Source organism: Sinohyriopsis cumingii, chromosome 16 (assembly GCF_028554795.1).
Source record: "Sinohyriopsis cumingii isolate HCF-2022 chromosome 16, ASM2855479v2, whole genome shotgun sequence".
Lineage (NCBI taxonomy): Eukaryota > Metazoa > Mollusca > Bivalvia > Unionida > Unionidae > Sinohyriopsis > Sinohyriopsis cumingii.
This window is the reverse complement of record NC_142976.1, coordinates 67,673,180-67,696,871: the sequence shown is the minus strand read 5'-3', so window position 1 is coordinate 67,696,871 and position 23,692 is coordinate 67,673,180. Positions and strand designations below refer to the sequence as shown.

Sequence of the window (23,692 nt, the reverse complement as noted above, 5' to 3'; positions counted from 1 at the left end):
AGCATGGGAATTTTTTTATAGTCATGCATGTCGACTACCAATCCAACATAATGCAAGAAATTATTTTGTCAAAAGACTTTCTATGAAGTGCCGGTTGGTGTGGGGTGGGGAATAGAAACAATAATGGTAGAATGATATGCGAGAAGGTAAAGAAATCAGCCGAGGATCTCACTCCAATAATTCAGAACCCTTTATTTACCATAATTCCTAAGAAACAAATGTAGGAATTGAATAGCGATGGAATATAATAACAGAGTTACCCGAGTTTCTGTGAGTTATTCAGGTTTCTGTAGCTTTATGGGCCTTAAGTGTTGGCAATATTAATGAGAGTGTATAAACCCAGAGCTTGTATGGTGATGTCTTAAAGCAATCAGCCACCAGGGGCCTGTTTATAGTGGTGTCAAGCACTCGGGCATCACGATGCAGACATGTGGCATGATATCCCTCTCAGTCACATTACCCTGACACTGGGCAACCAGACCACCAGAGCAGTCTGAGAAAATAGTAGTCTTGTAATATATATATATATATATATATATATATATATATATATATATATATATATATACACACACACACACACATAGATACATACACACATCTCCTGAAATGGAAATTATTTTGCCTTAATTATCATTTCCCATTATTAATTTTATGTCTTGGCCTGTGCACTCTATATATAGTGACTAATACTGATTTTAATTTTGATGATAAAACTACATTTGATAATTGTGAGAAGATAGTAGATATACAATCTAGAACGGAAACAGATAATTCAAAGAAAATAATTTCTTTTGATTCAATTATTTCCCTATTTGAAGAAACATATTGTGGATGCTTAGAATTATGACAATGTGTGGCCTATAAGTATGGTCTTATGTACATGCAAGTAATAAAAGAAATATTGTATGATGTTTAATGTTTTATTAATTCTTTTATTTCACACAGAAACATTAACGACCACAACATCTAAATACAAAATGAATTTGAAATCATGCAATGAAAAAAATTTCAAATATAACTAAGACAGACATTGCTATTTTTTCATTTCTTTCCTTAATACTTATTACAAGACCTCTTAACATAAGAAACAAGTCTTTATTTAAATGCAAAAACTCAAGCACCAAAAATACAACTTAGTATATAAATTTTAATTATGGTTACAATGAAATTAATAGTGTTTACAAATCACAATATAACTCAAACACTCGTCAGAGGCTGTCCAGGTGTGTAAATTCTTGAAAAACATTTGGGACACAATGGGGGTCAATTTAGGTGGGAGTCTGGGAAAAAGTTTTTGAAAAGAAGGACATCTTTTATGTACAGCATCTTATCTACTTCAAAACATTATTAAAGCATATACTGAATGAAATGGTAGCAAATTATGAAGAATGCAGTACAACTTGCCATTCATTTAAATCACTGTTGTAGACCTAAAGGACAGATATGGTATGCACTTGCAGGCTGGGAAAAAGCCTTTCATAGAATCCAATGAAGCCATATAATGGTGAATGTGACAAATAGCCAATTATAAATATTTCAAATTGTACAACTTCTGCATTTATTGGGTATAAATTTTGTAAGCTTAATTCCTCAATTATTCATCTGCAAACACTCAGTGTAACTTTCACTGCATTACTGTGTTGAGATTTAAAGTCTATAAAGCAATTAAAAGCCAAATACTGTATACTTACTGAAAAGAAAATTTACACTTACAAGGATGTACCTCAATAATTTTAATCTGCACCCACGTTTTTTGTCTGCAGATGTACATTGTACCATTATTAAAAAAGTTCAAGTGAAACACTTAACATGTATACTGTACTCTTACATTAAGGAACTGTACAATTTGCAATTGCAAATGGCCTGCAGTCACAATTAGAAAATCTCAATGACAATGTTTGGACTGAATTTTGAAAATATATACATTTCAAAACATGTTAAACTAGGTAAGTAAATTTTGAAACAACAGTGTACATGTTTTATACACAATGGATTTTTGTTACCAAAAGAACAATTTTTCTGGGAAATTCATCAGACTAAATTTTCACCACGAAACATCGGTCATTTGGATGTCATTTTTCTAGAAAATCAATAAATGAAATCTATGGTATCCAAAAGTGGTTTACTGTTGCAAAGGCAACATTCTATCATGCATGTACATATTGTTCACTTTGTTACTTGACAGGAGGAACACATCCATTACCCACCATTTCATGCCCATAGGCAACTACTTTCTACCAAGATAGCCACCAAAATATTTTATGTGAATACTCTTTGGACAACAATTATTGCCCATGGTTTGATGCCTATTCATGTTTCATTTATTTATGAACATATATACATATTTAGTGCTTTAAGCCAAGTAGTGACAAATACAAGATATAAAGCATGCACACATGATAATCTAATTATTTAAATAGTGGAGCTTCCCCCCCCTCCAAGATTCTTTCAAATTTAGCTTATTCACTATACGTTCCATATTTGTAAGCTTTGCTTTTAGGGCTGTTCCATTTAAACATACATAGTACCCAGGGAAGGCAGTTTTAAAAAAATATATGTACGTTGATTTGACAGATTTCGTATTAAAATGATAAGAAAATTCTATACTGCATCAATGGGTGAGTATCCCACTTTGAAAGTGCCTTCCTGGGTCCCATGTATATTTTAATGGAATAGCAATTAATCTGACTGCCATCATTTAAGTTTAATCAGCAATCAGAAGCAATCTATAATATGCTTTTTACATTTCCCTTACTTTTTTTACCAAGCTGAAATAATAAGCAACATCAATAACACAATCGTGTAAAATACAGTTGGAGCAGATGCCTTTGCTAAACAAGAAAGGTAAACAATAATGAAAAATGGAGTTCTGTTAATTGCTCTTGCAACAGAGCAACATTATAACATGAGTAAACCAGTACTGCTTTGTTAAGAGTGAAATCATGGGAACAGCAGAAAGTGTGGTCAGAAATGTACATCCATTTCAGTATTACTGTATATTAAATTAGCAATACAAATAACATGTTTAGTACTAATAATTGGTGAATCTTGAAAATTTGTGATGTTGAAGACTGATGAATTGTGCTTGTGCTCTGACAGACATAGCAGAGGTCGCATTCTCTGTGTAAATCTGCAATCTGTATCTGGTACATGGATTTCAGTGGAGCATAACCTTGTTCCTCTCAATCATGAGAATGACATTCATCACTGGATCTGAAAGATAAACCTACAATATTTAATGACAAATAATGCACTTAGCGGCCAGAAGGAATCATTAATCCATAAGCAACTTTCACTGTATCACTTGCAATATTTCCAAGACAGAAGAATAAATTTTCAAAGAATCCGTGAACTTGAAAGTTTTAGCACGTGTTTATCCACTACAGTCCGTATTTGGAGGGTCTTTTATATATAGGGGTAATTTTACAATCAATACTAAGGACAACATAAGTATGCCACAAACAGTTTCACCTCCTACAAAGAAAAGGAGAGTTAAATACGATAGTGACACAGATCTCTAATTACCCATGAATAATCTAAAGCAAGATGTTACTCTTCATTACAGCTTGTACTACCGTATTTTCCCGCATATATCCCGCAGGTTATACCAGATTTTACAAACCCCGCGGGGGGTGGGGTGGGGGTGGTGCGGGTTATATAAGGGTGCGGGCTATATCACAAACTGTTTACACGTAATAATATTTCAATATATTTCCCTGGCGACGAATTCACGAAAATCATCCATCTTCTTCTCCCAATTCTCAGGTAGACGTTGGCTGACGGTCATTCGTGTTCTGACTGACAATTGGTTCCTCTTCATAAATTTATATACCCAATGCACTCCTCCTTTAAAATCATCAATGTGCTTCTCTGCCGCCATGAGTTTGGCCTTCAACTGTCGAGACTGGTCGGTTGTTTTCCCGCTGGGCCACGATCCACTGCTTCAGGTCAGCTTCAAGGTGAGGCCATTTTGCTTTAGGTCCGCAACGAGCACGTTTTTGTGGATTCATCTTCTCCAACGTTTTTCTTTTCTCCAACCTCGGATTACACTCTCATCAATATCAAATTTTCCACCTGTGGCTCTATTGCCATGCACTTCAGCATACGCAATGGCAGTTAGCTTGAAGTCGGCTGTGTAAGACTTTCGTTTCGGCATTTTTTAAATTAAACAAAAAGAAATTATTTAAACTCGAATCTACAATTAAAAAGAATACAAGATTATTTAGAAATGTCCGCGTTTATGTAGCCTGTAGTTGAGGCACAGCTCCTATAGACAGCCTACGCGCACAAGCACTGTGTACCGAGCCTGAATACCGGTAGTTAATTGACGTCATGTGAGCTACATTCGAAATTGACAATTGTGGCATTCAGCATCAGGACGTCACACCAATGCATATCCCGCTCACAAGTACTGGCTTCAAAATTCAAATCTGCCGGCTGCCAGCCGGAATATAGTGGAGGCAGGGTGACTAACTTGAACTGATGCAGAGGGATGAATATGGACCGGGGCCGACTGACGTGATAGCGTAAATACAAATTTGCATGATGGGCGGGTGAGTGAAAATGTAGTAGTTGTAGTATCGTTCGTCATCCACTTGTGAGCATTGACGAATTCGGTCCTTCTAAAAACAGTAATGGTAGACAATGTTAACATACACAAAAAAGTTCATCAATCTATGGTTGCGGGTTATACAAAGGTGCGGGTTATGCCAACGATTTTTTACACAAAACCCCAAAACCTGCGGGCTATATGAGGGTGCGGATTATCTGCGTCTGCGGGATATATGCGGGAAAATATGGTAAGTATAACTACAGTAGAGCTGAGTAGCCAGTATTATTTCATTATTTACAATATAACTTTTCAAAATTGAAACTGACGAAAATGAAAGTTTCTTGTAAAAAATATTAATTATTTATTGTCAATTTCATATAACATCCATATATTAAATGTGATAATACCTGATTACTATGTGATGTTTGATGTTGTTATTTTTCTTTGCTCACACGTATAACGTGTGTACTTCAAATGCAATGGTCACACCACAGCCCTCATTAACATATTTGTATTAATGAGTCACATGTAAACATTTGCACATGAACTATATTACACTAGTGAAGGCTTCTTTTTACTTTAAAGTAAAATATTGGGTGAGAAAAATAATCTGCATTGGGGTTTGGACCAAGACAAGGAAATCCCAGTCGCGGGGTTACATTATATGTCTCCCCAATGCAACCCCTTGACTGGGATTTACTTGTCTCAGTTAAAACCATAAAAGAATTATATGTATTTCCCAGAAAGGAGGAATGGATGGGTGAAAAAAATGTGAACTAAGTAAGAATGACTTTATTTAGCAAACAGAAAATGAATTTCTTTTTTCTGAATTTCTATGAAGGAATGAATCAATTTAAAAGATTTTTTTCTTCAAATCATTCCAGAACAGTTTTCCTTTTAAAAATATCATAATAAATGAAAAAGTTATGGCAATTAATATTTCAGATGAAATGTTACTATTAGGAATTGTTATGTTAATAGATTTTAGTGTGGATCTCATCAAGAAAAGGAAAAACATTTTTTCTGCAGTATAAATGCAGCAACCTTTTTTTTTCACTTTTGGAAACATTTTGGTGAAATTTGTAACAGTTATAGAGCTTAGTGAACTGCATCAAAGTGTGTTGAAAAATCAATTTTATGCTGCCAAATAATAATATAAAGATCATGAAATAAATATATCACTCTTTAAAAGACTAGCAAACAATTCATACAGTGACAATAGTATTAATATTTGTATGTAAGAGCATGGAAGCATTATGGCAGTTTCACTTACATTTAGCTATGCAATTCAATCAACAGTTTGTTATTCATAAATAGTTATATCTACCATATTTACTGTATATGTTGAGACACCATAAATAAATTCTGAATGTACATTTTTGTGCACTGTATGTTCTGGGACACATAATTTCTTTTCCAGTCTTAAGTTGTAGCCACATTTTAAATCATTTGAAAATTACATGTCGGAAAATGCACTCCAACTTAAATGTTTATTTTAAAAAATATAAAACTGTGTACTTTTGTTTAATCCATTGCAGCATCATCTCATCAACCCAACCCTTCTCCTGCACACATATGATCCATTCTTTCAGTGCATGAATATCTTTTTAGCTTTGTCATACAGTGAAAATGTATTGTTGGAGGCAACACATCTCCTTAAGTGGAAACTGCATGGACTAAAGTCATTTTATTTAAGATCTGCACCAGTCATGCTAATTCTCACACCTTCAGCCATAATCTTATTGACAGTCCATCCAGGAATGAGATCAAAGCACACTGGAATTTCGTCCATGTTAATGATCATATTGTCTGCAAAATCATCTTTTCTTCTGGCCTTCACAAATTAATCAAATGGTTTTATTTTCTCCAAATCATCTAGGTGACCCTGGATCATCAATGTCCATGCATAAAGTACTATATTATGTCACTTTAAAAATTGTTTCATTATTTCAATTTATTTCAAAAATTCCTGTGAATACTGGTCAAATGGAAGCAAAGAAGTTTCCCTATGTGGGCCAACTTTGTGTGTGCGTGTGTGTGTCTATATATATATATATATATATATATATATATATATATATATATATATATATATAATCAGCACACTTAAAAGAATCCAAAGTCGGCCCGCTTTGAAGAAAAGAAAAAACCTTTTTATTGATATCCTTTAAAAAATAATCGGCTTAAAAGTATCCAAAGTTAGCTTCCAAGGTCAGCTTGCTTTGCAATAAAAAACATAACCTTTGTCTTCAATATCCTGTTGGCAAAATGACAAATAATGATTTTTATTTGCAAGATACTGTCATATAATTGAACTGGATATAATACAATCTTAGTTATTTTGCACATAACACTGTGTCATGTGTGAGTGGTACATACCTTCAAGCAATCATTTCACTTTTTCACTCTCATTTGTGATTTTGTTGGATCCAGTTTTCAATCAGATAACACATTCAAACCTCTGAGTACAATCAAACACGATTCGTTTCTCTATGTTCATGTCAGTAGACATTGTGTCTTGTGTAATCTGATGTAAGTGAAACATGCTACAGTATAGATGTCTACGCTGCACATATGGACTTTGTGGATACATTTTCATTAATGCTCATGATGGAAAAAAGAGAGGAATAGTGATAACAATACAATGTTAATTTCTTTCAATTTATTATCAAATAAGCATTTTGTTTATCAATTTTAATGCAACATGGGGGTACAAATTAAACACAAATTTATTTCATTTTTTAAGTCTTGGAACATATGACCTAGGTGTCATAAAGTTTCACCATAAGTTCTAGTACAGGAAAAAATAATTATTTTATTGTGTCCAATATATACAGTTATTATTAAAAGTCAAGTAGCACTAGTTTATAGTAATATTGATATAAAATGAAGCCTCTGCAATAACAATAATGTATATGTTCAAAATAGAACATCCATTTATTAGAACCACCAAAATTTTCTCTCTAAAATGCTGCAAAATGTAGTAGATTTTTCATATGTTAGTTTAATTTTTTGATTATATAATATTAAGACAAAAAGTATCCCATAAATATATACCTTGTAAAGAAGCAACACTGAACACTGATAAACTGAACTAAAATTTTTCAGCAGTTTAAACTATAAAAATTGATGTTAAAAAAGTAAACTATTGAGACAAATGATGCCTCTAACTTGCATAATCTAAATTCAGACCAAAACTTGCTTTAACTGCATTCAAATACATGAAATTGAAGTGTTATCCATACAACTGCACCTGAATGATTGCAGGCAAAGTGTGCAGTATCCAGTGTGTTCAAGAAACACAAAAACTTAACATCCAAATCAACATTCGTCATTCTGATTAACTTACCAAAAAAATCAACTGTAGTCTGGTACTGCAGCATTTACCTTTGCCTTTGATGTTGTAATCCTTCTGGAATTGCCCACTGCCTTTATTGGATCACTGAACAAATGAAAGAAAAAGAAACATTTTGCATTAGATGTCTGTACACCTTGTATACCACTGGTGGAAACAAAAAGGAACCAAAACATACCCATCTTACATAATTTATTTCACCAACATAAAGCAGAGGTCACATTTAATTGCATAAAGAGGTACCAAGTCTCTTTGTAACTATCAGAAAATCTAGGTGATTAATATTTACATCTGAGTTAACATTAAGTCAGTACTCAGAATTTAGTCCCTACCTTTCTTAACATATACCCGCCTCCTGCTGGCTCAATAGTGTAATCGTATTGTTTGTTTATTGACTGGAAGGTATTTTAGTTACTCTCTGTAACAGTATCGCTTTGGTCTGTAAGTTAGAAGCTGTGCACAGTCAGTGATAAAGCATCTTTTTGAATCAAAACTGTGTTGCTACATTAAGTTTTATCACAATACTTTGTGCTTTGATTTCATCTGGGACTTATTACAATACTGTCTATTTCTAAGCTTTTTGGACATAGGACGAAAGAGTTCTTTGTCTCTGGTAGAATTAACACGTGATATATTTTGTGACTGGCAATTCTAAGACTCTTTGCTAGACTGTAATCTTTTGGGATACATCATACTAAGTTGTTTTTCAGTTTGGCCAGTGCCTGTGAACTCTCTCTCTCTCTCTCTGTATTTATTACCTACAATGTAAAATTGCTTTCACTCCGAACTTTAGGTAGAAGTTTGTTCTACTTGTGATACAGAGGATATCAATATACTAGAACAGCAGTACATGTAGTTAAAAGCAACAGCAGTTTATAAACATTCAAACTTATCTGCATACCCAGCATGTAAAGCTGATTATTAAATGATTCTAAATCATCACTACGAATACCCCCCCAAAGAAAGATTAAAATTAATACTGCACATAATAATACAATACGTGTGCAATAACTTATATTTACATGCGAACAATTCAAAGTGAAATATCTAAGACATAATGGAATGAATGTCTTTAATCCTGAAATGCAGCATGTGATGCCTTTAGTGTTTGTAGGAAAAATTAATAATTGTTGCCCATAGAAGGTTAAACCATTTAGTGTATTGGAGTAATCACAAAAAAATATTAAAGTTAATGTTAAAAATAATACATAATTCAAAATGCCGATCCATAGCTTAAGGAAAGGAAAATGTACCATTTTTTAAGACAAATTAAAATGTTTCCATTCTATCACAAAATAAATAATATTTCCCTTATACACATTAATGTATAGCATATATGTCATGAGATGTGGCAGCCAACTTTAGATAGCTTTTTCTGTCTCATGCAGAATATGGGATAGTCAGTCACACCCATACTTCTTGATGGATGCTGATACGAGTCATCTATGATATATCAAATGGAAAATATACCTTTGCAGCATCACATTTCTCAGCTTGTCCTTAGCCGCTGACTCATCTACACGCCTTTATCAGAGGAATGGTCACGTGAACATCTTTTCGACTATCAGGTGACAAGGCCCATTTGTAAAAGTCAATATAATTACCGAAATCAGCTGAAATCTACACTAATCTGCAAATAAAGTTAACAAAAAGAAGAGAAAATAGTTATAATGTAGAATGATATTTCATGCACAAATGAACTATAATGACATTATGGTCAGCTGTTAAAACATTTCATCGATCCAATAACACTAGAACAGTTATGCTGGCAATAATAATATTCTGATAATGATGTTAGGGGTTGTCCATAAAGCACATATGCAAACAATTGGTGATTTTTTACCCCCTTTCCCATTACTCATTGCAAAGTATACATTTTTGTATCCCACCCTTGTGTATGTACACTGCTGAGTCACCACCCCCTTTCCAAGAATAGCTGGGACAATTGAATTTTAAAAGATGAAGTTATTAGTACAGTCATTAAAAATAAGCAGCGGTTTAAATAATTACCATGTAAAACAAAACTATGAAAATGAAAGTATGAAAGTATTAACATCAACTATAATAGCGATACATAGGTTGAATTTTACAGAAATTGTAACCAATGCTTTCCTAAGGCAAATGTAAATATTTATCTCTAATAATAGTTTTAAACAAGTGACAGCAGCTAATATTTATTTGACCTTAACTTTAATAGTCAAATATCAGCCAGTGACTAAAATTTTGATATCAACTGTGGAAAATTGGAATATTATCAGCCTTATCATCATTTGGAATGACTGGACCTCAAATTTTTATCATCAGCTTCGATATCATCCAAATCATGAACCATAACAGTTCTTTTCTCGGGTGACAATTTTTGTAAGGTGTGTGCGATCATGTGACATTTCATGTTGGCCTAGGATGAGTAATAAATTTAAGACACGCTTCTGAATCTCACTCTTATAAAAGTAAAGGAAAATAGGTGTCAAAAAGGCAATCCATGTTTCTATCCAAATATAATACTGTCCCAGTCTGGCAAGGTATGGCTTTTCAAATTTGCATGAGGCACCAGGGTCTGGAATGCATAATCTGTTGGAATCACGAGATAAAATAACTGGTCATGTCTGAAAATGAAGAGGAAAATATGTCTTCTGCAAAGTGCACCATGTGCAATAAAACTACAACATATCACACTTCATAATTTTAAGCAGACATTGGCTCTGCCTGACATGGCATACCAGCCACTTTGCATCTAACTCATCTGCTAGTTATGTTTCTGACTTGATTACTCTTCATAATCACAGTTATCAAGGAATATTGATCCCTACCGCTGCAGAACATACTTAGCAGTTACCCTGCCACATATACAGGCTAATGCTTTTTGAATTTTTTTCAACACCTCCCACCTCCACTCAATGAATACATACTTTATGCACGACCTATTAGTGTCACAGAAAAAATAAAGCGACATAATGAACTAATCATGTCATTATCACAAGATTTACCAGTACATACATTATTATATAATATACAGGTGACCGTTCTGGTGGCCTAGTGGTTAGAGCATCCGCCTCGGATGTGGAAGGTCGTGGGTTCAAACCCCGACTGAGTCATTCCAAAGACTTCAAAAAATGGTACTAACAGCTGCCTCGCTTGGTGCTCAGTATCAAGAGGTTAGTGTTAGGACTGGTCGGCCTGGTGTCAGGATAATGTGACTGGGTGGAAAATGATGCTACATGTCTGGGGAATGATGCACCAGTGCTAGACATCACTATAAACTGCCATTGCAAACATCAGCGATATGACTTAAAAATTGTTAAAGGTATGTTAAAAATCTAAAACACATACTATAACATACAGGCAAATGTATATTTATATGGACATGTTATTATTCGTATAACTCAAACAGTAAAGACTGTTTCTGTCATCAGATATTGATGAGCACTGACAAAGTTATCATTCAACTTAATGCATCAGCTGATCAGGCTTCTGATGTTAATGATCAATTGACTGTAAAATATCAATACGATTACCATCAAGGTTGTAAAATGTTTGTTTTAGGAGATTTGTGGATGGATTTTGGTACATATAGGATGTGGAAAGATTTGGACCAGTATATAGACCCAGCAAAGTCCTTACAACTACTACAGTAACACACATTTGAGTGATGTAGCTGTATAATGTATATTTATCATTTAAGCAGACCAAAAAGGGTCTAAAAACTTGTGTAGTTACGTCACAGAATTTATGAGAATCAGTCAATTCAGTTTTTGATTTAAAATGATTCAAAATTCGAATTATTTCTTTCCTTTTGTTTTGATTTTCTGTTCTCTACTACACATGAGTGCTATGATATTTCAGGTCATAAAGTCTGCAATCAGCAAATAAGTTAATAAAAACAATGACCCTCAAGATATAATTTAAGTCTGTTTGTTGTTGTTTGTATTAAAATGAATTTATTTTCCACTATAAATCAGATGGCTGTGGGAAACAAACAATAAACAAACGTTATGTACAGTCCTAGTTATGAAAGGGGAGTTACTCTGATATCGCAGTAAGACCAACAACAACAACAAAATCTGATAATGGCATATACTTGTATTTTGTTGGAAATTTAATGTATGTGTTGCACAAAGTGTAATCAACTTCAAAAATGGATGCTACTTCTGTGGCACTCATTATGCCACCTGTGCCCTACAGAAACAGAAACTTATAAGAAAGAATTAAAGAAATGCATTTGTAAATAACCACCCATGATGATTGGAGTTGCTCTTGGATTGTTGCTGAGAATGAACAATCAACATGAGGATGAAAGTACATATCAACCTAAGATTGTTTGAACAACAACTGGTTTTTGCTGTGAAAAGGAATAAATCGTGTACAATGCAGCTTTCAAGTCAACACCTGTTAACATCGAAAGCCACCAAAAAACGACATTATCATGCTTCACATTTTGACTCTTATTTGTTACCATAGATTCGATCTCCTAGTCCTTGACCATCACAGTAATCATATGATTTAACTCTTGTATAACATCATTGGACATTATCAGACAACAAACTGGCTAAACAATTTGTTAAAGTGATAGCAATTTTATGAAGATATTGATTCTATATGAGAAAATAGGTTAAAGATAGTATTTTGAACCTGTAATATTCATGGGTTTATTTATCAAATAGTGTACTCGTCAGTAATCCTGACATTTTCCCAAAATAAACTGGTGATTTAGAACTAGTAACCTATGGTCATGTGGTATATATAAGTACACGATATGTGGTACAATAGATAAAATAAATACCGAAAAGTTCAAATATCGAGATACCATAGAACCAATATCGTCGGAAGCTAGGCCACACCATATTGGTTTTTCCACAGGGGCTTGTATCATTGCTTACAATTGACCTGTCATACATGTACTATTAGTCAGAATTTCCTCTGACCCTTGTCACCCCATTTTTGATATTTGGATATTTATGTTGTCCAAATATAAAAAATGGGGTGCATGGGTCAGAGGAAACTCGGACTAATGTACTATATAATAACTACTATATAGCACATGTATGACAGGTCCATGTAAACAACGATACGAGCCCCTGTGGGTTTTTCAATGATTTTATTTTTCTACCAGTCCTCGACAATTAATAACGGTAATAAACTTAAAGTGGATTAATCGGAAAGAAATGTAATTGCCGTACCCAAATAAAATGTAACTTATTTCTTAGTAACGGTGTCAGTATACATACTACTACGAGTACTGCCGGGCAGACAAAAATATGAGACCTTATTACTAAACCACGAAAACTGATAACGGTCATAAATCGGTATGAGGCGTATCGTTTAATTTCAATTCTAATTTAAAAACGTGTCTATTAAAAAATATAAACGTACAAAGAATTCATAGATATGGTTATAATAATAATAATAATAATAATAATAAAACTACTAGCGAAATAACCTTGCAATTTAACCAATCCACGAAAATTGATAACGCCACCAATGACGGTCTAATTTCAAATAGTACTTTTAAAATTGTAATGGTAAACAAAATAAAATGTAATTACCAGCGCTGAAATGAAACATACAATAAATTATTAGTAACGGTTAAAGTATATACACTACCGGTCTGATAACATAATACAAAATCTCTAGTGGCACATGTTTCAATGTCAATGTTATTTTTTAAAAACCACAATGTCCAATGAAAACCATCGTTTCAACCAAAGTCATTTGCATATTTTCATAAATGAATATTTAATGTCTGGCAGGATTTCTCCATTATCCCAAGTGCCAGAGAGTGTTTATCCCAGCTACACATTTGTAACAAGCTTACCATGGCCTTGGGAAAGGACCTGTAATTGTCCTCGGGTTTGAACGACTAACAGGACAGATCTAAGACAGGCCCTATATTGTAGTTGTACAGAAGGTGAGTATTTTAGCAACTTCACAAAGCTGAAATATGAAACAGGAATTATTATAGAAAACCACTCATATCTAAATCATACATATTGGATAGTGTGCAATGCTTCCATCACCAGAAAGGAACAGGAAGTAAATTGCTTGCATTAATAATTTCCAATGTTGAAAGTTATGGATGACTCTCAGATCCTTCACCGACTTTGGTAATTTTATCCCTTGCATTTTGAATGGGGTTTAACGGTGAATTTGTGTGAATTACTGTACATATACTGTAACCTGACGCAGAATCAATGTTCTTCCGCAGACTGGGATTCATGCTTCATTTAGTACATATACATACGTGTATACAACATTTTTAAATGAAAATCGGACTTTGTATACGTGATATGCATATAGTAGGGAATCCAATGCAAAGCAGGTAGTGACTAATAAAAAAAATCATTTAGCACAAGCTTTGCTTTTATTAGTATTAATATTTTTATTATGTATAATGCACATTTAAAAAAATTAAAACTTGAAAACAAACAAATAAATAAATAAATAAAAATATGTTATATGTTGATATATTATTGACGAATGTTCAATATTTCATCAGAACTCCATTTATATCATAAAAATTTATGGCGTGCATAATACTTGTAATCAAGTATTTTATAAATAAGGAATCATAATATACTGAGAATTACTTTAAAATGCCCTTTCATTTTTAAAGAATTCGCAAACTTATTTTTATGATATTAGTTTATACTTTCACTAGTTAAGTTATTCTGTTGATTAGAATAATATAAAAATATTCTTAACTAATTGTAAACAGCGGACATAATTTTTAAAAAAATTGATTAATGAATGCCGTACAGTGTTTCAAGTTGTACGTGTTGGTATAGTTTATTTATAATTTATAAAATTCTCTACACATTCAAGCCGATTACTGAACCACAGAAGCGCACACTAGAAAAACAATAATGAACCTTTTATCTGAAACATAATATTAGCAGATCTTTACACTTTATAACATGATTGACCATCTTCGACAACATTTTTTTCTCCCATTCAGTTTATAAATATAAAGTAATTATTTGTTACTGTATACCCACCATGAATTAAAATGATCACATCATCCGAAAAAAACCCCAGACAATTTCGTCTAATAGTTAAAACAGTTATTAACATTTACGTGTATGACTATTTACCTGTACGCTTGCAAGTAATTACTTTAATTCAGCGATATACACAGGTAGATCTTGCGGTGCACAAATGTTCATTCCCAACAGACTTATGTTACAGTCTTGTCTTTAGGCATAAAGCATATGAACACTTCATCCGAACAACTGCAAATGACTGCATGTACGACTTGAATTGATTTCGCTCTGCAGTTCCGTATGTTGCATTGATTTTTATTTATAAGAAAACAATGTTGCATGTCTTCTTCACAGGCTATGCTGGTTATTTAAAGAAAGGCCTCGTGCATTTTAGGTACTGTTAAAATAACCTTTAATTCCCTTTATTTTAATGTATGATTGTTGCGTGTAATATTGGTTATAGATTATAAAGCCTGGCATTACATCATATTTGCACATCTCAAATATCTACAAGCTCAGAGTTGTCATTTTCATTTCCTAGAATGGAAAAGTAACTTGAACAAGAAACGAAAATCACAAGACGATAGCTTTAGTTTACATTTGTATGTTTACAGTGCAGTTATTATACTTTCAGAAGCTTGTATTGTCTTCTCTGGTAAAATACATTGTCTCTATTTAAAAAAAACTGCTGAAGTAAGTGTAATTTGGACTAGCACATGAGAGCAGCCATTTTAATCAGCTGTCTGCGTTAGATAGTGTCTAGTTTCCATAAATACCACTTATAAATACATTTCAGTTTGAGTACATGAAAGCAGCACAGAGGTATGCTAACGTTCTCTCTACTCTGCATGTTACTTCACTTTATCCTGGTTCCTCTCTCGGAGGTACATAATAATGGTAGAGCAGATCCATTACCAGATTTTAATTTTTGATACTTGCAAAAGCACATTTTTGGTAATCGTCGATCATGTCTTTAATGTACAAAGGAACAAAATTAAATCAAACCTTCCAAAGTTACAGGTTTCAACACAGAGATGAAACAAATATACCAGTATTTCCTTTTTATACCCATGAATAATTCCAATTTTTATAAATGAAACTAATTTTCTGCAATACGATTGGCAGTAAACGGTCACGTGATACTGATATGGCATTCTTTACACATCGATTAATTCTGGGACTACTTTCGGTTTTTGTACTGTTTGCAATATAAATAAACATTGCAGACACGTCATTGTGAAACGACTGTTTTATCTTTTAAATTTTTTATTCAGCAAATAAATATAAATTATACTCTTTTATACTTTTTCAAATATTCTTTGATTGAAATGCATAGTTTACAATTTAGCGTTCGTCTGCTACATAGTCGCGCTAAATGGCCGATAACGGTGACTTTGCAATTTTCTGCGGAGTTTTTTGAACAATTAGATGACAAGGAGTTAAAAGAAATAATAGCAGCGATTGAAGCAGATGAAGATGGATTTGACGATAATGTGATTTATGTTAGAAACGCTGAAAATGAAACAGAACAAAAGTGATTGATATATTCCCTCACACAGCACCCCATGACCTCAGTCACCCTAGCCATACACAACAACAACTATAATAGCGTGGGAACTGGGCCAGTAAATTTTGAGGCCTCTGAGGGATATAAACCAAGATTCGATAAATTATCTGAGGAGGACTTAAAAGCTATTGAAATAAATCAATACTCAGAGGCTACTAAACGAAACACAAAATGGGACATTGGCGTTTTCATTGGTAATTTCTTTTATTTTTTATTTATTTTAATTTTGTTTGCTTATTTTAAAAAGAGTGTGTGGATGTTGATGGTATGGTGAATATTACCACTGACACAAAAATAAAAATAAATATTTATGAGACCATTATTCAAAGACTGAATAAGGTTTTTGAATGGTAAAACTACTATCTCCACCAATGTGACTTAACACCGGCAAATGCCCCCCCCCCCCCCCGGCCACCCCCGAATGACGTCCCTGCACTCCAGCACTCAACTATGCAACCAAACAAAACATATGGCCGGTTTTGCGAGCAACTCTACATTTAAAAACTGCACATTAAATTTCGCATAGATAACTGAAAGGGTCTTGTTAAGTATTAACGTAGTCCTACGACGTAAGACGACACATCACCCAATATTTTTTGTTCGTGTGTGTGCGTGTGTGTGTGCTATGTCTTACATTGTAGGACTAGTATTAACGCTGATGAAAAAGATATAAAATATTATTCCTGTATAGGACATACTAAAATTAAAAATGAATGTGTGTGTGTGTATATATATATATATATATATATATATATATATATATATATATATATATATATATTTCATCTGACATTAGATCACTGAACGGGTCTTCACAAGAATTAACGCTGTTGAGAATAATATAAAATATTATTCCTGTATACAATTTATTTAATTGTTACCTTTATTTTAGTAAGGGATAGCATCATCTTCTTCATATTTCCATGTTGTTCATTGATAAAATCCATTTGATTTAATGTTTGATTGGAAATTTAATATAGCACATTTGTTCATAACTACGAGCACAGGGGCTCGTATCGTTGTTTATAATTGACCTGTGATACATGTACTATATAATAACTACATGTATGACAGGTCAATTTTAAGCAACGATACGAGTCCCTGTGGTTCGATACTAATATTAGTATTAACTTGTTCATTCCGCATCAGCTGTTATTATATAAGGTCGTGGTGTCATCTGACGTAGCAGATGGGACTGACTAAAATTGAACAAGAATGTTGTAAATGAACTAAATGTGTAAATCAGTAGCCCTTGCCTAAGATGTAAAGTATTACGTTTCTGAATAAACGTAACTGTGACAGTAATCAATATGTTCGTGTGAGTCTGTACAGGTTATGTATCATGGGGCGATTTGAAGCGGCGAATGAATGGAAAGTATGCGCTACTTAATCTGGAATGCATTGTTGATGGAATAAGTTGATTTGACGGAAGAAAGGACGAAATTGGAATTATAAGGATTAAATGATCATGTCTGGGTATTTATCGATGTGTTCATTTTTACCTAATCACTCACAAAGTTAACATTAGGTCCTTCGGACTTTATTTACTTTGTGAGTGATTAGGTAAAATTTACACATCGATAAATACCCAACCATGCTCATTTAATCTATAATGAAACTTCAGGATAGTTATTTTTGATGAGGTCGTGACATACGTTCGCATCAGAATAACACTTACATGGACTCATTGTCCAAAGTCTGTGAAACCTTACATTTTAAAACAACACTTTATAATAGCAGATTTACCATGCGAGGAACCAATCGGCTGGACAAATGAAGCCTTATATGGTTATAAAAGGGTGAAACACTATCAAATTCAAATGTTTGTTCCGATAGTCAAGGTCTATTAAATTAGCCATTTTGGATTACACGGGAGACAATACCCACACATAGAAGTAGAGACCCAGGAGCAAATGCCGATTTCAGACGTTACTTGACCTTTTCATGTGATAATAAAAGTGTAACCAAAGTGCTTTTTCTAGATTCAGTTGTTTTTATAACACTGCGGCACGAAATGTAGTATTTAAAATTGTCTTTATTTCTTTCGTTTGTTAAGTTTAAATGTTGTAAACTAAAAAAGTTGAAACGCAAGTTGAACTCTAAAAACAAACACAAACATTACTTTATAAACAACAATGTCTTAGTCGTCATAAATCTTGAATTTCCTAATTCATATTATATATTTAGGTTTTAGTTGACATTATCGTTTTTAAAATTTATGACACTTTCTGCCAATCTATTATGCAATCGAAAAATACAAGTTTATTTAGAGTGTGCAGATCTCGAAGGTTTTTCGCAACAAATTGCAATCACAAATCAGTAAATGTATTATACCTAAAAGGATTATATGACTGTTATATTGATAACTATCGCATGCGTACATTTTCGAGAAAACAAACACAAAAATAAAAACATAAACGTACACAAATACAACAACAACAAAAAAAAAACAGTTATACAAAATTGCTCAGCAAATGTTATGTTTTCTTCGTTAGAAATGGCATCAAAGGAACGGGAAAGAGATCACCTTCTTGACGTCGCCATAGATTTCGGAACATCATATTCGGGTTACGCCTACCAGTTCTATGATGAGTACAAAAAGGATCCTGCTAAGATAAATTCGCCCCAGGCATGGAACAGCGGCAAAAAGAACCTTATCTCGTTAAAAACGCCGACATGTCTGCTGCTAAATGCACGAAATGAATTGGACGAGTGTGCATTCGGATATGATGCAGAGGACAGATACGCAAATTTATGTTTGGAAAAAGAAAACTACAAATATTACTTTTTCAGAAGGTTTAAGATGCGATTGCAGGATGGAGAGGTAACTATTTTCATAATCAAAACAATCTTTCTTTCAAGGTGGGGTGGTGGAAACAGACGATGCTGTTATCCCAGTTCCGATTTATTAAATATTATTTTATATACAAGTTCCGTTATATACAAGAAGAGGCTTCTGAAATGAGATCCTATTACTTGACCTTCACTTTACCATGCTAAAATCTAAAACAGATTCGATGATATTATGTAATATTTGTGATTGGTCTATGTGATGAACGTTCATGATTGGGAGTTCAAAAAGGTTATTAATTTCTCAAGGTCGTTGCATAAGTTGCTCTAAATACATTTCGTAATGCCAATCTTTACAGTTCTATGTGCTACAAAGTGATATTATTACCTTTGTTGTCTCAATATACGATTCAAAGGTGTCTAAATTTGTCATGCCTGCAGAGTTCAACGATGAACATCTGCCTTGGTAGTAAAATTTCACTTTATTTGAACTTGAGCATTTACTTCTATTTAATATAATACGAATATTAGTGAAATCGCAAGCAAACCTTATTCAGAAATGACATAATTACATTCACGTTGAACGAATAATGTTCTCCCAAAAGAAAGTTGTTAATACAAGAATCTGATATAGTATTTTAATACACAGACTATTCAGTCATCATGTCAAACTTTTGTTTTGAACTACTAAACGATTTTTATTTTATTTTATTCAGTACATGATACTACACAATGGAAAGGTGTCAATCAATATTTTTCAACTAAAAAGTGAAAGCATAAACAAAACTAACCAACCAACAAGCAAAACGTTGCTGTTATTATTTACCTATTGACATAAACTGCTCCATGTCTCCATTTTAAAACTCATCCATAGGGACTTACAACATCGTCGACGATTGAAGATGAAACTGGAAAGAAAATGCTAGCCCTAGATGTGTTTTCCTTGTCCATAAAATGTTTGAAGATCCATCTCATGAAGATGCTGGAAAAGCATGGGACCGGAGTGGAGGAAGGTGATATATTCTGGGTCCTTACTGTACCCGCCATCTGGAACGATTCAGCTAAGCAGTTCATGAGAAAGGCCGCACAAAACGTAGGTGTACGATACTGTGATATCTTTGTAACTCACTATCTATGTGTTAAGCTTAGAAAAAGAAATAGATGTATTTACGACTTTGCAGAAATACACGAAAATAAATAAGGCAGCTAACAAATAAGCCAAGAAGCAAATAGAGCTGAATATTTATTTCATTGCAGTCTGGTATAAGTTCAGAGAAATTGGAAATTGCCCTTGAGCCTGAGGCAGCGTCCCTTTTCTGCCAGCACGTACCTGTAAATAGTGTAAGTGGTCACGAAGGACAAATACAGTTTGCTGCAGCGCCTCCAGGAACTAAATACATGGTGGTAGATCTTGGGGGTAAGTTATATGCTCTAAAATAGTGATTAAACATACCTGACTAACAGTTTCAAAATTATCTCAAAAGCTTTCATTTATTTGATTTATGTAAACATTGTGAGAGGTAATCAGCCAGAGCAGAATCAAATCTGACATCCTCATCAGTTCTTCAAACAGAAGATGCAAAAAATAAAAAGGTAATTTATATCAATAGTTGTGTTCCTAAATTAGTTTGATATCAGGGATTTGTTGATATATTATTTTCATGTATGGACTTGAAAGTAAAAACGTTTCCGGTTTAAAATAAAAGAATTGCACCAGCTTTTAATGGTAGGGTAAAATAGTCAAATAACGTCAGCAGAATAGGCATTGAAAAGGATGGAACTTGTGTCTTATTTCATGACCTAGATAACTACACTTTAAAACTGAAATTACGAGTTTGGGAATACATCTGGTAGAAACTGCCATCGGGTATTTTCAAACGAAGATGTTACTATGGAAAAGGTTTCATGATAGATGCAATGTAATTTTTTGTATTAAATGCCAATTTTATTATTATTAGTATTATATATATATATATATATATATATATATATATATATATATATATATATATATATATATATATATATATATATATATAATAAAGTTCATGCGTGTGTAGGTGCAGATGATACACCTCTATTCAAAATGTTTCTTTCCAGGTGGCACAGCTGATATAACGGTACACGAGAAAGTAGCAGAAGGCATACTGAAAGAGGTTCATAAAGCCAGCGGGGGACCCTGGGGAGGGACCGCAGTGGACAGCGCTTTCTTTCAGATGCTAGTCAGCATTGTAGGGGGTCCAGTAATGGCTAGATTCATTAAGGAAGAAACATATGACTATCTTGATCTATTCCGTGACTTTGAGGCTGCCAAGAGAAACTTTAGCTCGAACAATAAAAACAAAATTGTCGTTAAGGTAAATTCCAAAGTATTCATATGATTTGCTATATACCTCCTATACAATGTGCTCTTTTATGATTAGGTGTTTGTTTATAGCCCGAAGGACAGCAAGACTGAGGACACAGATAATTGAATCAGGAATGATAATGCAAGGTGAGCATGTTTAGAGTTCGGCATCAGGGAAGAAATAATAACATACTCCATGATTGTTGCTGCAGGCTACATTTAGTGACTTCAGTATAGATTATATATAGAAATAAAACATAATTCAAGTAAAAACATATACAAATGCATATCAAAGTTACTGCTATGATGGAATAGTTTCTCTATGCACACTTCATACATTCTTTAGCCTTACTTTACATACATAATGAAGCTCAAGTGCTTGAAATTTTGGGCTCTGACCGCCGCCACACAGAGAGGGCCCGCCATATCTAGCGCTCTCTGTGTAGCCAAAAATGGAAGAGAAAAAAAAAAAAGGGGGGGGGGTAATACCTGCAGCAATCAACCATCGAAGGAAAAGAAAGCATCATAAGATAAGATAAGAATTCTAAAATTCAGACTACATAGTCCGTACATCTAAATTAAGATATAAAGTAAAAACATTGTAAACATAAAAGAACATATATCATATGTACAAGTATACAGATAATGCCAAATTGTGCACCCCATATCGTGAAAAGGGTGTATTACATGTCGCATAACGCCACTGGAAGAATATTTTGCAAGATGGTCAAACCTTCAATGATTCCATGTGAAGTGAAATGCTCTTCAATGAACCCATATGAAGAGCAGTGCCCGTATGATGTTGACGGCTGTACCGGTCTGTGCACCCACGAGACCTGGAAGAAGAAGAATTGGAAAGCAGAACACGGCAGTAGGAAGTGATATGATGACATGTACAACAACGTAAGGCCATGCATCCAAATTAACATATAAAAGTAAAAAACATAAAAAAACATATATTTCATACGCATAAGTATACAGATAATGCCAAAATGTGCACCCCACATCGCGAAAAGGGTGTATTACATGTCGCAGAACGCCACTGCAAGAATGTTTATGCAAGATGGTCACCTTCAAAGAACCCATGTGAAGTGAAATGCTCTTCATTGAACCCATATGATGTGGACGACTGTAGGGTCTGTGCACCCACGAAACCTGGAAGAAGAATTGGAAAGCAGAACACGGCAGTAGGAAGTGATAGGATGACGTGTACCCCAACGGAAGTCAGCACTAAATTACGGACTGGAAATTCTATCGCTCAGGCGTATGTATTTCTTACAGGCATCCGACCTCGACCGAACCAAGATCCGAATAAAACTGTCTGAGAGACCCTGCTTAGCACCCTCAGTGGCTGCCCCTATCCTAAAACTATGAGTTTTGAATAATTGAGGGTTAAAACCGCATTTCAGGAGCTCTGTGCGTAGGGCTTGGTTGAACTATTGCCTAGTTATGGGCAACCCCCGAGAGGTAAGGAAAAGTAGTCCCTCCTGACAACCCCGCATTTCTAAATAATGGCTCAGCGCGTGTACATGGCACTGGCCTTGTTCATTTTGGGGCACGACACTTCAGCAAGAAAGGGTACCATTGGAGTGTTTGTAATGTGTAAACTGGTCAACTAAATAGCGTCATTGATCCGAACCTGAGAGAAATGAAAGTAGTGAATAGGGTCACCCTAGCGACAATGGGAATTAGCATTACAGACCCCCCCCCCCCGGGTCACTCTAGCGACAATGGAAATTTAACATGGGGAAAAATCGTGGGTCACTCTAGCGACAAGGGAAATTAACATGGGAATAAATCGTGGGTCTGTTTAGCGACAAGGGAAACTAACATGAAAATTGTTGGGTCACTCTAGCGACAAAAGGGAATTTAACATGGAACTATAGTGTGGGTCTGTCTAGCGACAAGGGAAATTAACATGAGGAATAGAGTTTGGGTTTGTCTAGGGACAAGGGGAATTGAACATGGGATTTTTTTTTTTTTTTAAATTTTTTTTTAAAAAAAGGGTAGGCAATCGAAAGTCATTCTCTTTTCGAGAAATGTGGGTGGTCCTGAAATGGGCCTTTGGGTTTTTTTCTTCTTCTAACTCCTTAACTTCTTC

At 34.0% G+C, this 23,692-nt stretch overlaps 1 protein-coding gene and 1 long non-coding RNA gene across 5 annotated transcripts in view; one reads left to right on the top strand and one right to left on the bottom strand.

Annotated features, from left to right (window-relative positions):
* Positions 1-914: 914 nt before the first annotated feature.
* On the bottom strand, positions 915-23,059 carry LOC149780715 (uncharacterized). Of its 4 annotated transcripts, XR_016415122.1 has the most exons (7): positions 22,325-23,059; positions 20,071-20,291; positions 18,982-19,037; positions 13,512-13,841; positions 9,381-9,540; positions 7,905-7,997; positions 915-3,216 (listed from the first exon to the last, which is right to left on the bottom strand). It is a non-coding gene; the product is annotated as an uncharacterized LOC149780715 (long non-coding RNA). The 4 variants fall into 4 exon arrangements; XR_016415121.1 differs by lacking the exon at positions 18,982-19,037 and having other exon boundaries at positions 13,454-13,841; XR_016415120.1 differs by lacking the exon at positions 18,982-19,037.
* The window catches only part of LOC149780714 (heat shock 70 kDa protein 12B-like), a 36,431-nt gene continuing 26,415 nt past the window's right edge, over positions 13,677-23,692 (top strand). Inside the window, exons 1-5 of the mRNA XM_089937761.1 lie at positions 13,677-13,815; positions 18,950-19,278; positions 20,119-20,337; positions 20,502-20,661; positions 21,345-21,601. Of these exons, the coding sequence (XP_089793887.1) occupies positions 18,952-19,278; positions 20,119-20,337; positions 20,502-20,661; positions 21,345-21,601 (963 nt within the window). The 5' untranslated portion in view covers positions 13,677-13,815; positions 18,950-18,951. The remainder of the gene's footprint in view (positions 13,816-18,949; positions 19,279-20,118; positions 20,338-20,501; positions 20,662-21,344; positions 21,602-23,692) is intronic.